The sequence below is a fragment of the Vombatus ursinus genome, unplaced genomic scaffold (assembly GCF_900497805.2).
Source record: "Vombatus ursinus unplaced genomic scaffold, bare-nosed wombat genome assembly UNPS02009205.1, whole genome shotgun sequence".
Lineage (NCBI taxonomy): Eukaryota > Metazoa > Chordata > Mammalia > Diprotodontia > Vombatidae > Vombatus > Vombatus ursinus.
In genome coordinates, this window is record NW_020948983.1 from 28590465 (window position 1) to 28615537 (window position 25073).

General features: G+C 38.9%; 2 protein-coding genes across 2 annotated transcripts in view; both read left to right on the forward strand.

Moving 5' to 3' along the window:
- The window catches only part of CTSH (cathepsin H), a 38151-nt gene extending 36102 nt beyond the window's left edge, over positions 1–2049 (forward strand). The window contains exon 9 of the mRNA XM_027851635.1: positions 1043–2049. Within this exon, the coding sequence (XP_027707436.1) occupies positions 1043–1118 (76 nt within the window). The 3' untranslated portion in view covers positions 1119–2049. The remainder of the gene's footprint in view (positions 1–1042) is intronic.
- A 10053-nt stretch (positions 2050–12102) lies between these two features.
- BLM (BLM RecQ like helicase) overlaps positions 12103–25073 on the forward strand; it is a 66649-nt gene continuing 53678 nt past the window's right edge. The window contains exons 1-3 of the mRNA XM_027852231.1: positions 12103–12210; positions 21191–21292; positions 23398–24098. Coding sequence (XP_027708032.1) covers positions 21195–21292; positions 23398–24098 — 799 coding nt within the window. The 5' untranslated portion in view covers positions 12103–12210; positions 21191–21194. The remainder of the gene's footprint in view (positions 12211–21190; positions 21293–23397; positions 24099–25073) is intronic.

Below are 25073 nucleotides of genomic sequence, written 5' to 3' on the forward strand. Positions count from 1 at the left end.
TATGCATAACTAACTGTATTCTGACTCTTACAGAGACTGTCATTCATCTGAAAAAAATGATTTTGATTGAAGGTTATTTCTTTAAAGAGCTTTCCTAAAACCAAAGATCTGTGACCTGCAGTGAGTTCCTAATTAGAAAAATCAGGGGGCAGCTAGGTGGCACAGTAGATAGATCATCAGCCCTGAAGTCAAGAGGACCTGAGTTCAAACCCGACCTCAGACCAAACACTTGTCACTAGCTGTGTGACCCTGGGCAAGTCACTTAAACTCAATTGCCTTAAAAAAATACTGGAGTGGTTTGCTATTTGGATAGAGCACCGGCCCTGGATTCAGGAAGACCCGAGCTCAAAACCGGCCTCATATACATAACACTTACTAGCTGTACGACCCTGGGCAAGTTACTTAACCCTATTGCCTAGCCCCCCCCCCCCCAAAAAAAAGGAAAAAGAAAAAAAAAAGAAAAATCAGAAAGATTTAAACTAGGCCCCCTGGTAGATAGGCCAAACTAGGACTTAGGGATCAACAGTTTATCTAGACATAAAGGAAACTCAAAATAAATTTCACGCACACACAAATTACGGAGGCTGAAAATATGTAGACTTGTGACATTACATACATCAGTTTTGGTACTTCTCCCATTTTTCTTCTTAACTATTATATGATTTACTAGGTGTGGAGGGCAAGAGGAAGGTGTATTAAAATATATTTTGTTCTGAGAATTTTGTGATACCTTTTAAGAAAAGTAGGAATTTCCACCAAGATTAGCAATCATTAACCTAGGGCTACATCCTAGGGACCCAGTACAAGTCTCCATAGTCCTCTCTGCCTTTCATTAGTCACCACAAACACCTATAGCAGTCATTGCTTGTCCCAGATATGTGCTTTATGCTCTCAGTTATCTCCTCTTCCATGGATTTCTGCTTTTTAGGACACATCCCCCTTTTGAGAGTCAGATGATTGCTTTTAGTGCTGTTTAGTCTTTTGATTTCCCAGTAATATGAGGCTTCCTCTCTAATCCTCATTTCTCTTCTGATTGCTCCAGGTACTTCCTTATTGAGCGTGGAAAGAACATGTGTGGTCTTGCTGACTGCGCATCTTATCCCATCCCACTAATGTAACCTGGAAATACGCAGGGATGGGCAAAGATGAAAAAAAAAAAAAAGACATCGTGTGCCGAAATACAATATATCATAAAACCTAAGTGAATGAACCCTGGGTTTTAAGTTGGCTATGAGGACTCAAAGTTAGTTGGTAACTATGAAGTCTCTTGACCTTCTGCCTCAGCTGAGAAAAAGTCCTTAGGGAACTCAGCTTTGTAGAATAGAAAGTTTTTGAATCATTTCTGTCCTCTTATAACATCCATCTAGCAAGGCAGCCAAGGAGGAATTCATCCTTTTTCTTACCTTGCTGATTAAAGCTCTTAGCAAAACAGGGACACTAAGCACCAAACTGCTCCCAGGGATTTTGAGACAAGCATTCAAGTGAGTCAAGAGGTAATAAAAGCACCACTTTTTTTACATGAAAAACTACACAACACTATGGTGGCCACTTCATTCTCAGGTAATTTTTATTCTTTTGGCAACAAGCTTCTCTTTTTAAAAATCAAATGTATTTTAAAGTAATATGTGATTTTTTTAAAATCTATTTTTGCCACATGCTAGTTGCTATTTTAAAAAAATATATTTTGATAAGAAATCCATTTGATCTACTGGATACACATTAGATTTGAAATCATTTTGGCTTAGAGTCAGTTTGAGTCAAGGGTAAAATTTGACTCAGCTGAAACTGAGGAAACCTGACCACTGAACCACCTTGGCTTTGAGCAGACCTCAGAACCTCTCGCTACCTATTTCCCCATTTGTAAAATAAGGGTGATGCATGGGATAGAATGAAACATTATGTGGAGCTCTTCAAAATTCTGCCAGCATAATTTTCACTTGCCTTACTAAGCATCACAGCAATGACACCTAGGAATTCATAGCCAAAATGTCATTTTATTGTGGCTGAGATGCTATTGCATGCAAATAAAGATACTTGACTATTTCACAATTTGTTTCATTCGTTCTGGTCTTTTTTCAAAGTTGTACTTGTTAAAGGCACTTCACGTACTAGCATTTGAAATAACAATCAGCAAAAAGTCCGATTTAATTCAGAACAGATGTTTTGTGCCCTGAAAGACTTCCAAACACTACTGAAATGAATCATGAGGATACATTTTGAAACACAGTCTTAATAAAATAGTGACTTGGCTTTTTGGTCTACATTTATGAGGTTATGAATATGCTGCAGTCTCTGCTTGCATAGTACTGAACAGCTATAGCAGCAGGAGGTTAGGTAGAAGGCATCAGAAATCAACCTTGGACAAACTATGGTCCCCTACACATTACACACTGCCAGTTTCCATATCACCATCATCCAGACCTTGGCAACATCTTCTGTAGTATCACTAGTGATGGGGTTTAGGAATGGGGAAGAGATGGTTTCAACTATTACCATTCCTTGCTCTGATTTTGGCTATTACTGCTCCCCTTTCTTCTCAATTTTCCCCAAAAGTTCAAAATATTTTGTAAACCACAAGGCAAATTCCTGACCCCACACCAATCCTAGAAATATTGCAAACTTTAATAGACTTATCTCTTCTAACTTTGATAGACTTATCTCTTCTTAGCAATTCAAGGATCTAAGACAATTTCAAAAGACTCATGATGAAAAATGCTGTCCACATCCAGAAAAAGAACTATGGAGTCTGAATGCAGATCAAAGTATATTATTTGCTCTTTTTTTGTTTGCTTATTCTTTCTCATGGTTTCTCCCATTGGTTCTAATTCTTTTTTACAACATGACTAATGTGAAAATAGGTTTAATATGAATGTATATGTTGAACCTATATCAATTTACATACTGTCTTGGGGTGGGGAGAGGGGAGAGATAGGGAGAAAATCTGGAACTCAAAATCTTACTGAAATGAATATTGAAAACTAAAAAAAATAAATAAATAAATTTGTTATTTAAAAAATAAAGATATATTACACAGGTTCTACCATTCTATCTCCTTTGAACTCTGACAAAATTCCTGGCTACATATCATTAGAGATGAAAGGGGAAAACTTTTAAAGGACCCAGACAGGAAGATTGCTTAACAATAGTACTTTCTTTTTTTCTGTTATAGTCTCTCTCTCCTATATATTGGTAAAGCACTAAGCTGGATATGGGTCCCATGAATGTTGAACAGACAAGGGGGCTGTAAGAATGCACTACCCCTTGTTTCCTGTTTTCTTCCTTCAGCTTTCTAGTTTGACTTTCAGTTATGGATACCCAGTTTTTCTCTCCTCCTCAACTCCTGCTCTCACTGTAGGGGACTTCAACAAACATGTCAATACTTCCTCAAACACCCTAACCTCAAAGTTCTTCAGCTTACTCACTTCACATGACCTACTCCTCCACATACTTTAGCCACCCACAACAATGGTCATATTCTTCATCTTTCCATCACTCACAAATAGACCACTTCTATGTTCATGAACTATGAAATTCCCTTGACTGATCACAATTTATTGTCATTCCACCCCTCTCTCGCCTTGAAGTCCCAAACCCTGTTCTTCATCCACATCTTGACCTCCAATTCCTCAACACTTCAGTTCTTTCCCAAGCTATCACCCCGTACTAGCTACATTCTTCTCCTTTTCCCAAATTAGCCCCTTCGTGAAACAGTTCAACACAACATTTCCATTTCTCTCAAGTCCCTTGGTCCCTTATCCTATTGCTGATCATGCCTTGCCAAGCATCAGTCTTGGATCAGGCCCTCTATCACTATCTCCCTTGCACACTTCGTGCTGTCGTTGTTTCAGTTCTGTCTGACTCATGACCCCATTTGGGGTTTTCTTGGCAAAGACACTGGAGTGGTTTGAACCATTTCTTTCTCCAGCTCATTTTACAGACAAGGAAACTATGGCAAACAGGGTTAAGTGACTTGCCCAGGGTCACATAGTAAGTATCTGAGGTCAAATTTGAACTCAGGTCTTCTTGATTCCAGGCTGGCACTCAATCCATGTGATACCTATCTCCTTGCACACTTACTGCTGAACAAAGCCGGAAAAAATAATGAAACCATGCTGACTGGGACCATTACAAATTTATGTTACATTACATCAACTGGGCTCTCACTCCTGAAAGGCAACTTTTTTACACTTCCCTAATTAATTTACTATCCCATTCACCACAGCCAGCTCTTCTAACCCTTTTCATTCCTCTTCAAACCTCCCATGGCTCCTTCTCCTCCCCCACCCTCTCAGTTGAGAACCTTGCTTCACAGTTTACTGAAAAAATTAAACAGATTCACTGAGAACTTCCTCTTCTCCTCTCTTCATTTCACATCATTTAGATATGCCACTATCTCTTCCTTCATTCCTGTCTCACATGATGACATAGCCCTCCTTACTAAGGCAAACTCCTCTACAGGCACAAATGATCCCATTCCATCCTATCTTCTCCAGCAGCTCCCCCTATCATCCTCGCTTTTAATAATTATCAATTTCTATCTGTTTACTGAATGATTCCCTATTGCTTACAAACATGCCCACATCTCTTCCATCCTTAAAATCTCTCAATTGATTTCTGCTAGCTAGTATCCCATATCTCTGCTCTCTTTTGTGTTGAAACTCCCTGAGAAGGCCATCTACAATAGTTTTCTCCACTTCTTTCCTTTTCATTCTCTTAGCTCTCTACCTCATCATTCTTCCAAAACTTCTCTCTCTTCGTTGTCAAATACAATGCCTTTTCTCAAATCCTATCCTTCTTGACCTTTCTGCAGCCTTTGGTACTGCCTTTGACACTTTGATTCTTCTTGAAACTCTCTTCTCTCTAGGTTTTCATGATTCTATTCTCTCTTATTTCTCTTCCTATCTATCTGATGACTCCTTCGTGGTCTCCTTTGCTGGATCTTCATCTAGGTCACACTCACTAACCTTGGGTGTCCCACAGGGCTCTGTCCTGGGCCTACTTTTCTTCTCCCTCTATATTATTTCACTTGGTGGCATCATCAGCTCCCAAGGATTCAATTATCACCTCTATGCTGATGATTTTAAAATCTACTTATCCAGTCCTAATCTTTGGGTTGAACTCTAGACTTGTGTCTTCAGCTCCCCATTAGACATCTTGAAATGAATGCCCTGTAGACATCTGAAACTCAACATGGAATTCATTATCTTCCTCACTTCTCCTTGCCCCATCTTCCCCCAGCCCTGAAACACTTGCCTTCTCCTAACTTCCCTACTATTGTTGAGGGTACCACATCCTTCCAGTCACTCAGGTTTGCAACCTAGGTGTCATCCTGAACCCCTCACTCTCTAACCCCACCCCCATCCAATCTGTTAGCAAAGTTTGTTCATTTTACCTTTGCAGCATTTCTCATACATGCCCTCTTATCTTCTGACAATTGCTACCACCCTCATCACTTCACAACTGGGCTACTGCAATTGGCTGGTGGTTGATCTCTATTCCATAAGTCTCCATCCTTCACTCAGCTACAGAGTGATCTTACTAAAGCTCAGGTCTGACCATGACATCCCTCCCCTACTCAATAAACTTCATCCCTCGCTAACTCCTGCAGTATCAAATATAAAATCCTCTGGCATTCAAAGTACTTTATAACTTGTATGTCCCCTCCAAACTCCCCTAACATACCTTTCCAATTTTCTTATACCTTACTAACACACACACACACACACACACACACACAAACACACACACACCATATACTCTGCAATCTAGTGACACTAGCCCCCTTGTAGTCCCTTAAACAAAGCATTCCATCTCCAAACTCTGGGCATTTTCATTGGCTGTCCTCCATGCTTAGAATGCTCTGCCTCCTCATCTCTGCCTCCTGACTTCCCTGGCTTCCTTCAAGTCCCAGTTATAATCCCACCTTCTGCAATAAGCCTTTCCCAATCCTCCTTAATCCTAGCACTATCCCTCTTGATTATTTCCTATTTATCCTATATTTAGTTTGTTTGTACGAAGTTGCTTGCACGTTGTCTCTCCCATTAGACTCTGAGCTCCTTCAGAGCAGGGACTATCTTTTAACCTTTCTTTGTATCCCCAGCTTTTAGCACAGTTCCTGACACACAGTAGGTGCTTACTAAATGTGTATTGATTGACTGGCTACAAAGATTGTTTCAAGTTTTGTTTTTTAAAACATTAAGGGAATTGTGTGATTGTTAAACTTTGAAGTTTCCCTATAAAAGAATGGTTGTCTATTGCAGAATGTATTTATTGAATGCATAGTATCTGCCCAGGCATTTGACTAAATACAATGGTAATACAAAAATAAATAAATCGTGGTCCCTGTCCTCAAATTACTTACAATCTGTTGGGCAGAAACTACATTAACATAGTACAACCGAAAACAAACTGAACTTGTCATCTTGACCCCAAACTCTTGCCCTTCTGAATTTCCTACTAGTTCTGTTAATAATTGTTCTCCCAGTAATCAGTACACAAAACCTTAGTGTTCAATTTCATTCCTCCTTTCTTCCTGCCAACATCTAATTACCTGATAGTTTCCATCAATTCCAATTTAGTAACATCTCTTCCTTCTGTCCTTTCTTTTTAATTTCCATTGACTTCACCAAAGTCCAGGCCACCATTGTATCTTTACTGGACAATTGTAATGGTTTTGGCGGCAACATAGTACAATGGGAAAAGCACTGAAGTTAAGCGTCTGAGGACCTGGATTCTGCCTATATAGAGAGTTCTACAATAGAGATGTCATGTATGAGACCTTGGACAAGTCACTTCCTCTTTCTAGGCCTCAGTTCTTCATTGGAAATGGTGTTAGACTAAATGATTTATCTCCAAGGCCCCTTCCGGCTCAAAACAATGACCTTTCTAACTTACCTTCCAATCTCTTCATCCTTCACCTCCTAATTCTTCCTACACACTACTACCGCATTAATTTTATTTTTAAATTTTTTTCAATGAACAAAAAAATTTGCCCTGCTACCATCTTCACCCCCCATCCCCTACCTCATGGCTGGAGGTGGGGGAGAAGGGAAATTAGGGAAAACAGAGAGAGACACAGAGGACAGAGAAAGCATCCTGATACCACATGTGCATAGTCAAACAAAATAAATTCCTGAATTGGCCGTGTCCAAAATATATATGTCTCATTCTGCATCCTGAGGCCACCACTTTCCTCTAAGTAGATAAACAGTAATGCTTCATTACTGGTCCTGTGGAATCATGGTTAGTTGTTGCATTGATCATAGTTCTTATGTCTTTCAAAACTGTTTGTCTTCACAATATTGCTGTTACTGTATAAATTGTTCTCCTGGTTCTTTTCACTTCATTCTGAATCAGTTCATATAAATCTTTCAGGTTTCTCTAAAGCTGTCCTTTCCATCATTTCTTATGGCACAATAGCAACCCACTACATTTCTATACTATAATTTGTTCAGCCTTTCCTCAATTGATGGGCACCCTCTTCATTTCCATTTATTTGCTACCAGAAAAAGAGGCTCTAAAATATTTTCATACATATGAGCCTTTTTCCTCTTTTTGTAATCTTTTTAGGAATATAGGCCTAATTATAACAATAATTTTCCTTAAAAGATCTTAATACATCACTCCACTCCTAAAAAATAAAAACTTCACTGATTCCCCATCTGGTTTGGGTTTTTTTTTTTTAACTAGACTTAGATTTCCTTTGGTATAGAAAGCTCCAGCAAGGAGCTCCAATATAGATCAGCACCTGTTCTGCAACTTCTAGTTATGATTGCTTGGGCATTGAGAAAACAATTGATTTGCCTAGAGTCACAAAGCTAATGTGTATTAGAGACAAGACTTGAACCTGAGTTTGCCTTGCTCCAAAGCCAACTTCCTACTGTCGATGCCAACTGGCTTTCTATTCATTCTCATAAGCAATTCTCATTATTGCTGAATAAAGTTCAAACTCCTTAACCCTCTCAAATCCAGCTCCAATCTGCCTTTGCAACTTTACACATTATTGACCGTTCACATACTCTCTACTTCGGCCAAACAAGGCTGCTCAGTAGTCCACAAATGTGTTCTAAGTTTTCTCACTTTTGCTCATATGGTTGTCCATGTATGGAATTTCACCACATTTCCACCTATTGAAATCCTGACTAGTCTTCACGATATAACGTCACCATGAAACTTTTTCTGATACTCTCACCCCTAAACAGACATCATTTCCTAATCAGCAAGGTGGTAAAGTAGATAGAGCACTAGTCCTGGAGTCAGGAAGACCTGAGTTCAAATGTGACTTCAGGTACTTACTACCTGTGGGACTCTGGACAAGTCATTTAACCTCTATATGCCTCAGTTTCTTCAACTGCAAAATGAAGATAGTAATAACACCTACCTCACAGCGTTGTTGTGAGGATCAAATAAGATATCTGTAAAGTGCTTAGCACAGTGCCTGGCACATGGCAGATGCTTAATAAGTGCATGTTCTCTTCCCTGGTAACATTTTTCTTATGCCTATTCCACATACTTATACTCTATTTGGTATCCTTTTTGTAATCCATGTGTCAATTAAGCACTGAACTCTTACACGACCTGGGCCTAATTTGGAGGGGAAGTTGATGCTTATGGAATTGCTCAAGCTTGTATCTGTACCTAGAAAAACCCGGGGAATATCAATCAATATCTGGTTTATGCATCTCACAGAACCTTTATGGTTCATCCCCCAACCCTGAGAAAATCTGAGAACATCAGTGTTGGGCTCATTTTGCTCTCCCAAAATAGGATCTCATCTCTTATACAAGCATTCAGGCTAACAAGTCATCAACTATAAACCAAGTTTTCTTTTAAAAAAAAACACTCATACCTAAGTCCCTCAACTATCAGGCAAACTTTCCCTTTCCTGAAAGTGTCAAGCAACACTCCCTTCTGCTAGGTTCCACCTTATGGACCTATACATTTCTTATAACTCACAGCTGAAGGTAAAGGAAAGCCATGCTGTTCTTCCATGCATGGGGTTCTCTGCTACACAGATCTCGAGTACCAGAAAAGACAAGGGCCAGAGTTTTACTCTTCCATTCATAATCATCACCCTTTCAATGTTTCTGTCTGGTATTGGTTCCTCGGTGCTTAAGGTTCCTTTCAGGGTCTCTCCTCTCCATCTCCTCTTCTGTCCTGGTTTATATGGTTCTTCATTTCCAGAAGCAGATCTCCTCTCTTTTTTTCTAACTTTTTATTTTCAGTTAACAAGCATTTTTTTTGCTCCCCACTTTCCCAAAACAAAACCCTTTTAACATATAAGCACCATCAGTTCTTTTCATAGTAGCCAAAATTTGGAAACTGAAGGGGTATTACCCTACTGAAAAATGGCTAAACAAAATGTGGTGCATTAATGTAATTGAATATTATTGTGCTATGAGAAATGATGAAATAGACAGCTTTATAGCAAACAGGGAAGATCTGTATAAACAGATACATAGCAAAATGAACAAAAGTAGAACAATTTATACAACAACATTTTAGAGAACAACTTTAAAAAACTTTAGAATTCTGCTCAATGTAATAATAAAGCATGAGTCCAGAGGACTGAAGATGAAACATATTATTCACCTTCTGCCCTAGAAAAGAAAAAATTAAAATGAAGAGGGAGGCATACAGTTGCAGGTGTGACCAATGTGGGAATTTGATTTTCTGAGCTACTCATGCTTAAAAGGTTCTATTTTTCACTCTTTATTGTGGGGTTTTTGGTTTAATGGAGTAGGGTGGTAAGAAGAACAGATTATAAATGTATGGAAAAATATGGTTTTTTAAAAGTTCATAAACAGGGCAGCTAGGTGGCACAGTGGGTAGAGCACCGGCCCTGAAGTCAGGAGGACCTGAGTTCAAATCCTGCCTCAGACCAAACATTTAACACTTACTAGCTGTGTGACCCTGGGCAAGTCATTCAACCCCAATTGCCTTAAAAAAAAAGGTTCATAAACAAAACAGATTTCCTCATTGTCCATATCTAAAACCACATGTCTCTTTCCTTATCAGGAATCCATCATCTCTCTATCAGGAGATGAGTAGCATGCTTCATTATCAGTCCACTGGAATTGTGGTTGGTCATTGTATTGTTAAGAGTTGTCTTTCAAATTTGTGTTTACAATGTTCTTGTTATCATATCATTTATTCTTCAGGTAACAGATCTCTTTTTGCACAAACCCCATTGGAGTTTCCCATTCTCTCCTTGAACGAGCTTAGCAAATGAGGGGAAATAAAATTTATTTAGTATCTTGAAGATCATTGATTTACAGCTGAAAGGGACCTTAGAGACTATCTAGTGCAATTTCATTTTTCAAATGAGAAAATTAAGTCCCACAAAAGTAACTTCCCAAAGTAAGTGGTAGTAAAAAGCAAGTGGAGATTTGAACCCATGTCTTATTACTCCAAATCCAGAACACTTTCTTTCCACTGCCTGATACTTATTTCTCTATATACAAGTCTTATACCTCCTAACAGATTGTCAGCCTGTTAAAGGAATACTTTTTTTTTTTTTTTTGGCAAGGCAGTTGGGGTTAAGCGACTTGCACAGAGTCACACAGCTGGTAAGTATCAAGTGATCAAGCTTCTGAAGCCAGATTTGAACTCAGGTCCTCCTGACTCCAGAGCCTGCTCTATCCACTGCACCATCTAACTGCCCCAATACTTTCTTATTTATCTTTGTAGCCTAACAATTTGCTTTCCACACAGCAAGCACTTAATGTTTGTTTAACTTGATTAAACTAAACAATGATACTGACTGTAATTGGAGTTCAGAAATGGAAAAGAGAGCTGGCAGAACCTTTTAAAGATTGTAGATCATCAGCATATATAAGATACGATCTGAATTTCTGCATTTTTTTTCTTTCTACAAAGAATATTCTGTAAATAGATGGCAACAGTTTTGTGGGAAGAAAGTAGAAAGTGGGAAGAAATTCCTGAAGTTGTGGCCAAGTCCCTTATAACTATCATGTAACTTTAGGCAGCTAGTGGTGCAATAAAGCACTAGACCTTGAGTCAGGATTATGTAAATTCAAATCCATCCCCCAAAACCTACTACCTATGTGACTCTGGGCTAGTCCCAACAGTCTGCCTCAATTTCTTCAACGATAAGATAAGGATTATAATAGCACTGGCCTCCAGGTGTTGTTTTAATATTATTAATTAATTAATATTATTGATAATATTAATATTATTGTATTATATTATATAACATATCATATGTTATAATAAATTAATATTATCAAAAGATAGTATTTGTAAAGGGCTTTGCAAATCTTAAAAGCTCTAGATAAATGTTATTATCTTTGCAGTTCAAGCGTTCTCTGGACTGTAAAACCTATAAACATTTGCATGGAAGGAAAACTAAGCATCGGAATGCTCAGTCACTTAACTTGCACAACTGTCATAATGGTGAGGTTTTGCACAACTTTTGAACTGAAGTCAACTCACTAACACAAGGTAGGAAGAGCGCTGCAACTATAGTCTGAAGGTTCCTAGCTTTAAATACTAAAATGCTATCATATCCTGGCTATGTCACTTCAACTTTGAGCCTCAGTTTCCTCATTTGTAAAATGGTGATAAGAATGCCTATAGTGCCTTCCTCACACGGCTTGTGAGTATAAAATGAGATCAGGATCGTGTAAAGTTCTTTGCAAAATACTGATAATTTCGGAGGCCAGAGGTCAGAATCCAGGGGAGACAAATACAAGGGAATAAAATGTAAGTTTAAGTATGAGACCTTTTTCCTTAATCCACTGGTCACGGTCTTTTTGGTGTTTTTTCAGGTGTTACAGGAGAACCTGGACCCTCCAAAATAAACAAGGCCCAGCTACAAAGGCAAGAACCATCCAACTAATAGAGACGAGATAAGAGAGAGGCAGGGACTTCTACTACAATTCTCGCTGGGCTCCTAGACGTGACAATACGCAATTTCCGGTCAATTCAGAGTCACATGACTCACAGACCTCCTCCTCTTCGCTCTTCCCAGCGGCCGCCCAATTGCTTCCTCCTCGGAGAAGGTGTGGCCAAGCCCCAGGAAGTAACGCTATTGGTTGGTTCCCACGAGAGGGTAGGCCAATTGGGAGAAGACCTCCCGACGCGCAAACCTGCGCGCGTTTTGTCCGGAGAGCTACGCTGCGTGTTACTTTCACTCTGAGCGACAGTGGCTGGGAGGACTCCTGCGAAGTATGAGTGCGTGGGTGCGAGGTAAGCTATAGTGCAGTCAGCTTTACACCCCTCCGGCGGAGGCTCCCCAGACCTCGTTCCGGAACCTCTGCCAGGGCCATCTCCCGGCGGGTCGGGGCTGTTGCCCTGGGCCGGCCTGGTCCGGAGCGGGGTCGTGGGGCGGAGCTGGAGAGCCCCCCCCACCCCAGTCATCGAGGTCGCGGTAGGAGACTTCGACGCCAGCCTCGCCTGTCAGGAGGGGAAAGTGAGCTCCAAGGGCACACCAGCTGTAACCTGGCCCTTTGAACCTACGACCCTTGACCCCTACTCAGGCAGGTGTGACTCCGCCTATTTATTCCTCGTAATAGCCTTCTGCCTTTGCAGCCTAAGGGAGAGAAGGGGAGAAAAGAACGCCCCTTTGTCTCAGTTTCTTCATCGGTAAAAGCCTAGTGCTTCTAAGGCTCCTTCCAGGTTTGTTGATACTGAGGAGCAGCATTTTGTTCAGCTGGAAAAACCACCAACAGGGTTAGGCAATGTCACTGACAAATTTGATGGATAGGCAGGAGAAAAATAAGAAAAAGTAGTTGTATTGGAGCAGTGACTTTAGTTTCTCTTACTTTGATTTGTGTAAATCTGACATTTAAAGTATTCAGATTAAACTTGGATTTGGCAGTGTTCCTACCATTGCCAATAGTTGCTTGTAGGAATAGGGATTGGACTCCTGATTTCATTGGTGTGGAGAACATCCTCCACCAATGCAGATTGCCACCCTCTCAGCAACTTAGTTGCCTGTTGTAGTGAGAGCTGAAATAACTTGCCTAGGATCACACAACCAACAAGGGTCAAGGATGGGACATGGAGCCAGGTCTTCCTGACTCTGAGGCTGTCATCACGAATATAGCCTGATATATTTATAGAACAATGGACTGTGGACTAGGAATCCATTCCCATCATAAGGGAGATGTTGATGAGTCATTTTTCAATTGTGTCCCAACTCCTGGGGACCCCCTTTGGGGGGTTTTCTTGGCAAAGATGCTGGAGTGGTTTGTCATTTTCTTCTCCAGCTCATTTTACAGATGAGGAGACTGAGGTAAACAAGGTTAAGTGACTTGCCCAGGTCACACAGTTACCAAGTGTCTGAAGACGAGTTTGAACTTACCTGATTCCAGTCCTGGCTCTCTTTCACCGTGCCACCTAGCTGCCCAATGGATGAGACATAGACCTTCAACATCACCATTAGGACATTTCCTCATGAAGTTTTCCCAGTCTTGGTAGATCCTATCAGAAATTAGTAGGACTTGTGCTCAGCTGGCACAGGCTTCAAGAACCTTGTGTGTACAGGGTCACTTGTACACACAAAAAGGAACCAAGAGTAGTACTCCAGTGGAGAAGAATTCTACTACTTTCCCCTAAAATGCACATCTCTCCTGATCAAAAGGACCTCTCTTCCATGGAAATCACTTGACTTAAATATTTGAAGATCATCTAGTCTAAATCTTTCATTTTATGGATGAAAAATGCCTAAGTCATACAGATAGTTTTAGTGGAAGAGCTGGGGAACTTGGACCCAGGCTTTGCTTTGTGAATACATCATGCTATCCTAATGGTGATATCGAAGGTCTATATGTCTCATCCATGGACCTTTCTAACAATTCAGAGAGAATCATCATCACTTGGTTGGCCGCATAGTTATTAATTTTTCCTAAACAGCAGTTCATGAAGACCATTTAGTAAGGTATAAAAGGATCTGTGTGAATGGTGGAAGGAGGAGAAGTACCCACGTGGATGAAATCACAGATCTTGAAGTAGTAGAATTTCATTAGTAGTTGTCATTGGTGATAGATATTGTCTGTCCCTGAGAAGGACAGGCAGTGTTCCCTTAAAACAGGAAAAGACAGCCTTAGAGTTGAACACACATTAATATGAGCAATATTGCTGTAGTTATTTTTCTATATTTTTTAAAATTCTAAATTTAAGCTAAGCAAATGAATGTTATTAATGATTTCTTAACTGCCAGATCTAATGGCTTTCTCTCAGTCTTCATCCTTTTGGGGTTTCCACAGCCTTTGACACTATCAGTCACCTTCTTTTCCTTGATATCTTCTCTAGGTTTTTATGACACTGATCTGTCCTGGTTTTCCATGGCACCCCTGCCAACCAAGAGGGACCCCAAAGTCTCTCCTGGGCTCTCTTCCCCCAATATACTATTTCACTTGGTGATCTCATCAGCTCCTGTGGTTTCAATTATCATCTCTATGCATTTGACTCTCAAATCTTAGTTGCCTAGCCCTAATTTCTCTCCCATCCTCTAGTCTCCTATCTCCAGGTGCCTATTGAACATCTCAAACTGGATGTCCTGAAGACATCTTAAAATCAACATGTCAGTCAGTTATTGTACCAGATGGTGTTCTAAGTTCTGGGGATACAAAGAAAGACAGAGATCTTGCCCTTGAGGAGCTCATAATCTAATGAGGGAAACAACATGCAAACAACTATGTACAAATACATTTTACACAGGATAAATAGGAAGTAATCAACAGAGGGAAGGCACTCGAATTAAAAAAGGATTGGGAAAGGCTTCCTGTAGGTGGTAGAATTTTAGCTGCAACTTGAGGGAAGCCAGGGAAGACAAGAGGTGGAGATAACGTGGGAGAGCATTCCAGACATGAGGGACAGCCAGGAAAAGTGCCCAGAGTCTGGAGATGTAGCATCTTGTTTGAGGAACTGTAAGGAAGCCATTGTCACTGGATCAGGAGTACATGAGGAAGGGAGGGGTTATATTGTGAAGGGTTTTGAATGTCAGAGGATTTTGTATCTGAGTTTGGAGATAATAGGGTGCCCCTGGAGTTATTGAGTAGGCAGGTGCTGTGGTGCGGCCATCACTTTGATGGCTGAGTGGAAGATAGACTGGAATGGGGAGAGATTTGTTTTAGGCAGATCAGTGGGCTATTTCAGTAGTCCAGGCATGAGATGATGAGGACCTGCACCAGGGTGGGAGCAATATAGTAATAACAGAGGAGAGAAGGGGGCTTATTGGAGAGTTATAGTGTAAATGAAATTGATAAACCTTGGAAACCTTTGTTTTTCCAGTTCATATGAAAATGAGGTTCATGGGATGCCTGTTTCCTCCACCTCTTGCTTCATATTTATATAGTCTTTATCTCATGCACCCCTTTTGTGTGAGATAGTAATTTCCTTCCTATTCTTCATCTTTTCCTTCCCAGTATATTACCCTATCTCTTACTTTTTCTTCTTCTCCTAAGACTACTAAAGCAGAACAGGCCCTCTGCCTGTCTAAACTTTCTTTATGATCCTTAAAGACATTAGGTTTCCAAGAAGACACTTATTTTTTCTACTCTAACTAAAATGTAAACAATTCATCATCATGCAGTCTTTTCTATGAATCCTAGATATTTTGCCTTTCTCTGTTTTTCTTGATTCCCAGGTTTACATTCAAATTCAAAGATTTTGCTCAATTTAGGCAGGAAAATAGGAATGCTTAGAAGCTCCCTACAAAAAGTCCTTTTTTGTTTGTTGTTTTAACCTTTTAGCAGTATGCTCAGTTTTGTCTGGTAGATTATTTTTTTTTGGTTGTAAGCCTTTATCTTTTGCTTTTAAGGATATTGTATTCCTATCTCTCCTCTCTTTTATAGGGACAGGTGCCAAGTTTGTGTGATCTTGAGTATGACTTCTTGGAAATTGAACTCTTTCTTTTTGGTTGCTTGCAGTATTTTACCTTTGATTTGGAAGCTCAGAATTTTGGTCACAATATTCCTGGGAGTTTTCATTCTAGAGTTTCATTCTGGAAGTAACTAATGTATTTTTTCGACTTCTACTTTGCCCTCTGGTTCTAATAGATCTGGACAATTTTGTTTATAATTTCTTGATGTAATTTTTTTGCCTTTTTTCTTTTGTCATGATTTTCAGTTAACACAAATGATTCTGAGATCATCTCTCCTTCACCTGTTTTCCAGATCAGTTGTTTTTGATAGAATGTACCTTACATTTTCTTCATTTTTTCATAATATTCCTTGTTGTCTTTTGGGGTCATTGCTTTCTGTTTGAAAGAACAGTTTCTGAGTTTGAGAGTTCATCTCTTTGCCATTCCTCCCTCCCTAGCTGCCATTTCCTTCAACATTACATTTTGTATGCTTTGTTTCATTTCTTCCAGGAACTCTTGTAGTTCTTGTGATCAGGACATTCTTTTCTCTGAGACCTTGTTTGTAATTGTGGAATTACACTTTTTTCTGGATTTACTCTTGGGATTCTTTCAGTCCAAAGTATTTCTTCATTGCATTCAATATTTTCTTTCATTTACTCATATCTTAGTTTTCAGTTTCTGGATCAGGGCTTTGTGTTAGGTAGTATAAGCAGTGTGGGCAGATGCTTAATGTAGTGCTTGGAACATAATAGGCACTTAATAAATGTTTTTTGATTGACTACCCTGCTTGATCCTGGATGGAGCTAAAGTAGGCCCTGCCTTCTGTAGAAATTATGGGGGCAGCTAGGTGGAGCAGTGGATAGAACACCGCCCAGGAGTCAGGAAGACTTAAGTTCAAATAAGGCCTCAGAGTGTGACCCTGGGCAAATCTCTTACCCCTGGTCGCCTTGCAAAAAAAATTAAATAAATAAATAAAAGAAATTGTGGCATGACTCAAGTTTCACCTTAGCTCTCTTTATCTCCTCTTTCTTGTGCAATTCCAAACCCCGATTTGGCTCTGACCCTGGATATGAGCTTGACAAGATTCCATCTTGAAGTTGTTTGTGATAATAGCAAGAGTCCTGGAAGATCTGAGGAACTATGCTTCCCAAATGCTGCCCTGGCTTTCTCTCTTGCTGTGAGTTTGGACATGGATAGGCTGCCTGGGTCTGGGCATTGAAGACACTTCAGAGATGACCTATCTTTATTCCCTGCAGTGCCTTAATGGGGCTCTTTGGGCACTGGGCTTTTCCTGTGTCTTAAGTGGGGCCACCTGGATACCATTATCCTGCTGTACTCAGGCATGGCTGCACTAGCTCTGGCCTTGTCTTGTGATCTAGGAAGGTCCATGCTTTGGCTTCTACCTGCCTGGTCTCTTCTTTGCTCAGATCTTCCACAGGATTCCAGCATTAATTTTTTGCAGTCCTGGACTGGATAGAAGAGCTTAGAGTTTCTCTTTACTCTTCTATATCATTGTTTCTGCTGCTTTATTTTTAAGCTTTTCTGTACGACTTGTGGGAGATCTGGGTTCATCTAAGTCCTGCCTAATTTGCCACCATCTTCACTGCCTTCAGAAAGGATTGTATACAAGCAACTCATAGAATTTATAAAGATTCTAGTTTGAAGTAACAGTTAATCAAATCAGCATTTGGCTTTAGTTGCTTAATTATTAAGATTATCAGAGGTCCATTTAACTCCTAATGGAGCAATCAAAATATGCAGAATTTAGGAGGCATTCAGAAGAGAACAATGGAAGTTATTAAGATTTGGAAAATGTAGTAATTACTGTCATAGGTCACCTTGTTCCATTTCTTTCCCTTATGACTGAAGGCCTTATGACTGTGTACTTCTGACCCAGTTTCAGTAGCAATATCCACAAGCATTTATTAAATTCCATCTTTGTGCCAGGTACTATGTTAGACACTAGAGATATAAATACGAAGTATAAAACAGTACTCCCCAGGAGCTACAAAAGTCCGATTTAATATATTTAGATTAAATCGCTGAATTAGGTTTTTCCCCAGCATGATTTATAATATGAAAAACTTTTACAAAGGAAAGGATCTGGGGAATCACACAGATGAGCAAAGTATAGTTGTCATAGTGGGTGCAAAATCAGGAAATGATTTGAGGAACTGAGATGTCTGAGATGTCTGGTCACTGACACGAGAGATTTAACTAATGTTAGGTCTTTGCTAGAATATTTCTGCATGCCTCATTAGTACCTCCTTCAAAGGATGGTCAGAGCAAAGTACAAGAAGAGGAAATGCAAGTCAGTTGCCAATAAAAGTGCTATGAGAATACTGGAATGATTAACATTATTAGTTAAAATGAGATTTTTGTTTAATTCACCTGGCGTGTGTATTCAGTATGCTTAGGAGTATGAAGACAAAAACAAAAGGCCTTGCCCTCAAAGAGCTTCCATTCTATTAGGTGATTGAAATCCGTGAATTAAGGATTAAATCTCTTAAATTTTTCAAAACCATTTTCTGTTAGCAAGCATGATTTTGGATTGACGCTAAACTCAAGCAGTAAAGCATTTGATACGCAAAAATATTAAATGTGTTCTGTTAAATCTTTTTTTGTGTTGAAACCTGTTAGGTTATGCTTCACAAATCTTTTTTTTCTTTCTTTTCTTTTCCTTTCTTTTTTTTTTGTTTCCAACATTCACTTTTATAAGATTTTGAGTTCTAAATTTCCACCCTCCTCAAGATGGCATGCAATCTGCTATAGGCTATACAGATACAATCATATTAAATATTTCCATATTAGTTATGAAAGAAGAATCAGAACAAAAGGAGAAAACCACAAAAAAGAAAGAAAAATAGTATGCTTCGATCTGCATTCAGACTCCACAGTTCTTTCTCTAGATGTGGATAGCATTTTCCATCATGAATCTCATAATGTCTTAGATCATTGCATTGCTGAGAAGAGCTAAGTCTTTCAAAGTTGGTCATTGCACAGTGTTGCTGTTACTGTATACAGTGTTCTCCTTGTTCTGCTCACTTCACTCAGCATCAGTTCATGTAAGTCTTTCCAGGTTTTTCTGAAATCTGCCTGCTCACCATTTCTTATGGAACAGTAATACTCCATTACCTTCATAAACTAGAGCTTATTCAGCCATTCCCCAGCTGATAGCATCCTCTCAATTTCCAGTTCTTTGCCACCACAAAAAGAGCTGCTGTAAAAATTTTTTGTACACATGAGCCTTTTCCCATTTGTATGATCTCTCTGGGATATAACCCTAGAAGTGCTATTGCTGGGTCAAAGGGTATGCACATTTTTATAGCCTTTGGGCATAGTTCCAAATTGCTCTCCACAACCCCACCAACAATTCATTAGTGTTCCAGTTTCCCCGTCTCCAACATTTATCATTTTCCTATTTTGTCATGTTAGCCAATCTGATAGGTGTGATATGGTACTTCAGAATTGGTTTTTTGTTTGTTGTTTGGGGGGCGGTGTTTTTTGGGTTTTTTTGGCGAGGCAGTGGGGTGAAGTGATCTGCCCAGGGTCACACAGTGAGTAAGTATCAAGTATCTGAGGCCAGACTTGAACTCAGGTCTTCCTGAATCCAGGGCCAGTGCTCTATCCACTGTGCCATCTAGCTGCACCTCAGAGTTGTTTTAATTTGCATTTCTCTAATCAATAGTGATTTAGAGCATTTTTTCATGTGACTATAGATAACTTTAATTTCATCTTCTGAAAACTGCCAGTTCATATTGTTTGACCATTTATCAATTGAGGAACCACTTGTGTTCTTATAAATTTGACTCAGTTCTCAATGTATTTGAGAAGTGAGGCCTTGTTATGAGAGATACTGGCTGTAAAAATTGTTTCCCAACTTTCTACTTTCCTTCTAATCTTGGTTGCATTGGCTTTGTTTGTGCAAAACCTTTTTAATTTAATGTAATCAAAATTATCCATTTTGTATTTCATAATGTTCTCTATCTCTTCTTTGGTCATAAATTCTTCCCTTCTCTGTAGATGTGAGAGATGAACTATTTCTTGCTCTCCCAATTTGCTTGTAGTATCACCCTTTATGTCTAAATCATGTATCTATTTTGACATTGTATTGGTACATTGTGCAAGATGTTGGTCTATGCCTGGTTTCTACCAAACTGTTTTCCAGTTTTCCCAACAGTTTTTGTCAGATAGTGAATTCTTATCCCAGAAGCTGGAGTCTTTCGATTTAGCAAATAGTAGATGCTATAGTCATCTATACAGATGACTACTGTATATTGTGTACCTAACCTCTTCCACTGATCCACCACTCTGTTTCTTAGCCAGTACCAAGTAGTTTTGATGATTGCTGCTTTATAACACGGTTTTAGATCTGGTACTGCTAGGCTACCTTCCCTTGCATTTCTTTTCATTAGTTCCCTTAATATTCTGGACCTTTTGTTCTTCCAGGTGAATTTTGTTATTACTTTTTCTAGTTCTATAAAATATTTTTTGGTAGTTTGGTATGGCATTGAATAAGTAAATTAACATAAATTTTTCTTTGATAAACCGTTGTTACCACTCACTATGATTTCTTCTTTGTTCCTTGATTTTACTTCTGCTCAGGAACTATATACTCTCTTCCAATTTTTAATTAGGCTTTCCAATTCCACTTTGGGTTCCACTCCCCCCTACTCTGTGCTTATTTGTATCCTAACAATGCTTCTGGGATCTGTGATTTTGCCAGGCGAGGTACCCCTGCCAACGTAGATCTTAACTATCCTTTGCCCTGGTGTGTTGTCTTCAAGAGTGGCCAGAAAAGCCTCTCCAAATTTAACCAAAGTGGGGTCATTTGAAAAATATCTACTTTATTACCAAGCCCATAACTTGAAATCTTTCTAGCCTGAATAGGTGCTTGTAGAGCAGGGAATGGCAAACAGTGGGCCAAATGCCATCCGTGGCTTGTTTTAGTACAGCCAGTGAACTAAGAATGATTTTTACATTTTTAAAATGTAAAATCATTCTTACAGGGTGGCCAGCTAAGCTTACAGTTTGCTAACCCTTGTTCTAGAGCAAAAAATGCCACTCTGTTGACATAAACTAGAACCCAAGGTTTGCTATATGCCGTAATGAGTCGTCGAAATAGGTTGTTAGTGAGTGAATGATATTATGACATCTTAAAGTTTACGATGTATTTTATGTACAAATGTCACCATTTTTAAATTCTATGACACTAAAAAAAAAACCAAGCATATTATCACCTTGGACACATTTGAAACATTGGGTTTTGGGGGTCAATAGTTTTTGTGTGTGTTCCCTCCCTCCTTATAAATATTGTGATAAATGTTGAGTAACTGATAGCACTTTTTTCTCTCCACCTAGAATTATGGCTGTTATTCCTCAGAATAATCTGCAACAGCAGCTAGAGCGTCACTCAGCCAAAGAAATTCAAAATAAATTAAATGTTCTGAAACCCAAGTCTCCGTAAGTATTTTGGTCTGTTGTGCCGTTACAGTGAGAGTCAATATGGTAAAGTGGACAGAGCTAAAACTAGCCTTGAAGCCAGAAAGATCAGAGTTCTAGTCCTGCTCTCTGACACACACTATACTGGGCAAGTCACTTAAATTTTCAATGCTATAGACAACCCCCTAAGACTATAAGCTGCAGAGAAGGTACTAACCTACTTTGGTAGGGTAACTTTGCTCATCTGGGAGTTGCCTTTACCAGTGAGATCACAAGGCTAGTCCCTATCCCTATATAAGATGCAAAATGGTACAAATGCATGAAAACATAGAATTTCTGAAGTCATTTAGTATAACCCCACATTTTATACATGAGGAAATGAAGGTCCAGAGAGGTCAAATGATTTGCCCAATATCATATTACCTCCTTAGTATAGAACTAGAAGCTTAGGGTTCCATTATTCTTTATCCTGCATCTCAGTCTTCCTTGGTCTCCAGTCAGACATTTTGTCCTTATCTATTTCGCCCTTTCTATGTGGTGAAGAGGGCACAATTTTGACCCTGACAGCATTTTAGCTGATTAGCACAAATCCGTTTGCAACAAGTTAAAAAATACCGAGACTTGTAAGGACTAGCTTGGGGTGATTCTCTCAAGGGGCTTCATTTCTCTTTGACCATTACCTTCCTAGGCTCTGCAACATGTTTGAAAGCCTTTCCCCTGCACTTAACAAACAGTGACCCTGCTCAAATCTCCCATTTATTCCTGATCACCATTCATCTGAAGGAGAGTCAGGTTAATGTTAATAACTTAAGTGCAGAGACTTTGTCTCGAACCCATCCAACCTTTGAATTATTAGCAGGTCATACTTATAATTGGCTGTCTGGTGCTTGCAAATGTTTTGCCCCATCTATTTCCATATATCAGTTCAGATCTAGAACGCTGAATTTTTTAACAGATTAAAGGTTTTTGTTTCATATTGTGACATTCCATATTAGAGCAGTTGATAAGACAAATTACTTATTGAGCCATTAGTTATTCATAAGTACCTTCAGTTGTTCTTCAGTGGTGTAATAAAAAGAGTCCTGAATTTGGGGTCAGAAGGCCTTGGTATAAATCTTGGCTGGCTCTGCTACCTAATACCTCCATCACCTTGAACACATCACTTGACCTGGCCTGAATGTTCTCCTCTTTAAAAAGTGAAAAGGTTAAACTGGATGATATTGGAGATCTCTTCTAGATCCAAGACACAGATATTTAACTATGCAGTTTTTTTTATTTTCTGTCTTTGGTAGTTAAGCATGACTTCATGGTAATATGTCTATTACCTAGGACTCTTGGCATGAAACTTAAGTCCATATTATTTAAGTGGAATTTATTTTTAATTACTAAAACTTTGTAAATAAAGCAAAGTAAAAGTACTAGTGAACTATTAGAATAGCACTATTAACTGAAATCCAAGGATAATCCAACAGTCTCATTTTAGCCAGTTATTTCTAACTCCTCTACAAAACCTATACCTGGGCTGTTTACAGCTTGCGAAACGTGGCTTATTTAAGTTTCTTTTATTTTGTCCTGCCTAGCCTCTGAAGGAGGTGTTAATTAATGAGTACAAAATAACCAAAAGACAGGCAGTTTGAGGGAGAAAAGTAGAGAGTCAAAAAGGTTGTATGATAAATGATCAGCTTCTAAGCAGTCACAGAGGCAGTATAACAGTGGATAGAAAACCTGCTAGTTCTGTAACCTTGAGCAGGTTACTGTGTCTCGGTTTCCTGGGGAGCTAGCTCTTCTAAGACTCTTAAGTTAGAGATCAGTTGTTTGGTCTGTTGTATTCCTTATCTGGGCAGGAAAGTTCCTGCACACAAATGGAATGTTCAGAAAAAACATTTTTTTTTAAAGTCAGAATTTGCATATCTGATATTTTCTCTAAGTCATTAAGCAGATTTTAGGGAAAACACAGATCAGGGAGGATGAAAGTAAATTGGTAAAAACCATAATACGCTAAAGATTAACTCTTCACAAATAAATTAGCTTAACTACTAAAGTTTTATTTTTCTTTTAAAAATAAAATGTATTATCTTTTATGGGGATGTTAAAATAATATGTCAGTCTTTCGTATACCTTTTCAGAGGTTTCACTTTTAAAAAGAAAATACCTTCTAGCAACAATGTAACTCAGGCTCTTGTGTTAAGTGATAAGGATGTTAATGTTACTGAGGCCTTTCCTCTCAGTAAGCCTTTCCCAATTACCAAGAACCAGCAGACAAGTATCAGTGCCTTCTCAGAGAGAACTTCGAAAGGACAACAAATCCAGAAGTTTTATTCAAACCAGATATTGTCAGATTCTTCAAATAACACCCATGAAACTTCATGTCGTTTACAACCTCCTACAAAAGAAAACTCTGTCAACAAGGAATTGTGTAAAGATTCTAAGAAATTAGAATTGAATTCTTCATTTGACTCTACCATCCTCATCAGTGACTGGGATGACATAGATGACTTTGATACTTCTGGCAATTCTAAAACTTATACTACACCCTCCAGAACTTGTTTTACAAAACTAAGTAATGCTCAGAGATCAAAAGGGGATAAAAATAACTCTTCTAAAACACGGACATGTAAAGCAAATGGGAAGAAGGTTGATCCAGAGCTTTTAAATTTTCCATCTGGTAAAACCAGACAAGCAGAATTGACTAAAAAAAAGTTGCCTGAATCAGAAGAGCTAAGTAGTCCTGTGATTTGCCTTGATGATGATTCCATTTCCGAAGAGTTTAGAAATGAAGATATTCAAGAAAACCATGCTTTGAAAACTCAGTTGGGCAATGAAAGAGGTAATGATTGTTATAGAACTCTTTGCTTTCAATATATTAACTAAATTTTAGAATTATAGAATGTTAGAACTGGAGGGAACCTTAGAGATCTAGGCCAACTCCCTCCTTACAGATGAGGAAATTAATTCCCAGAACCCTAACTATGACTTAGCTATTGATTGTTTTCATTAACTTTTGAATGTCTAATGTATTGCTGCATAATCAGCAAACATATTAAAGCACAAAGAATATATTAGGCACTTGAAAGTGCATTTGAGGGGAGAGTGCAAAGTATAAGTAAGACATGGTTCCTGCCTTTGAGGAACCATCCTTAAGTAGAGGACAGCATAGATTGCTATAAAATACAATATTACATTCGACAAGTTACAAAACAAAATTTTATGTGAGGCCTGAGAGAAAAGGTAATTAGAAGGGAGAGGAGCTTATTAGGGAAGGCTTCCTGGAGGAAGATTCATTTGAGTTAGGCCTTTGAAATAGGAGAATGGAAAGAATTCCAGGCCTGTGGCATGAACAACATTAGGAAAATACATTGATCTGAGTTCATAAGTCTTTCAAAGTTGTTGTAATTCATAGTGTTGCTATCCTTGTTCAGATTGTCCTGGTTCTGCTCATTCCATGCTGGAGAGGTTCGTACTGCCCAGGATTCTCTGAAATTATCTCTCTGTCATTTCTTATGGTACAGTTATATTAGTATAATGTAATTTGTTTGGCCAATCCCCAATTGTCTAATAGATAATATAAGGCACCTTCTTAGATTCTAGTTCTTTTCTCTTTTTTTTTCTCCTTTACTCTTCCCTTCAGGATCAGGAAATTTGTTTTGATTGTAACTATTGCCTTCCTCTTAACCTGCCCTCTCTCCACCCACCATTCCCATTTATTTCTCTGTGGAGTTTGATATAGTTCTGTATTTCTACAACAAACTTGCATTTGTGTGTGTGTGTGTGTGTGTGTGTGTGTGTGTGTGTGTGTGTGTGT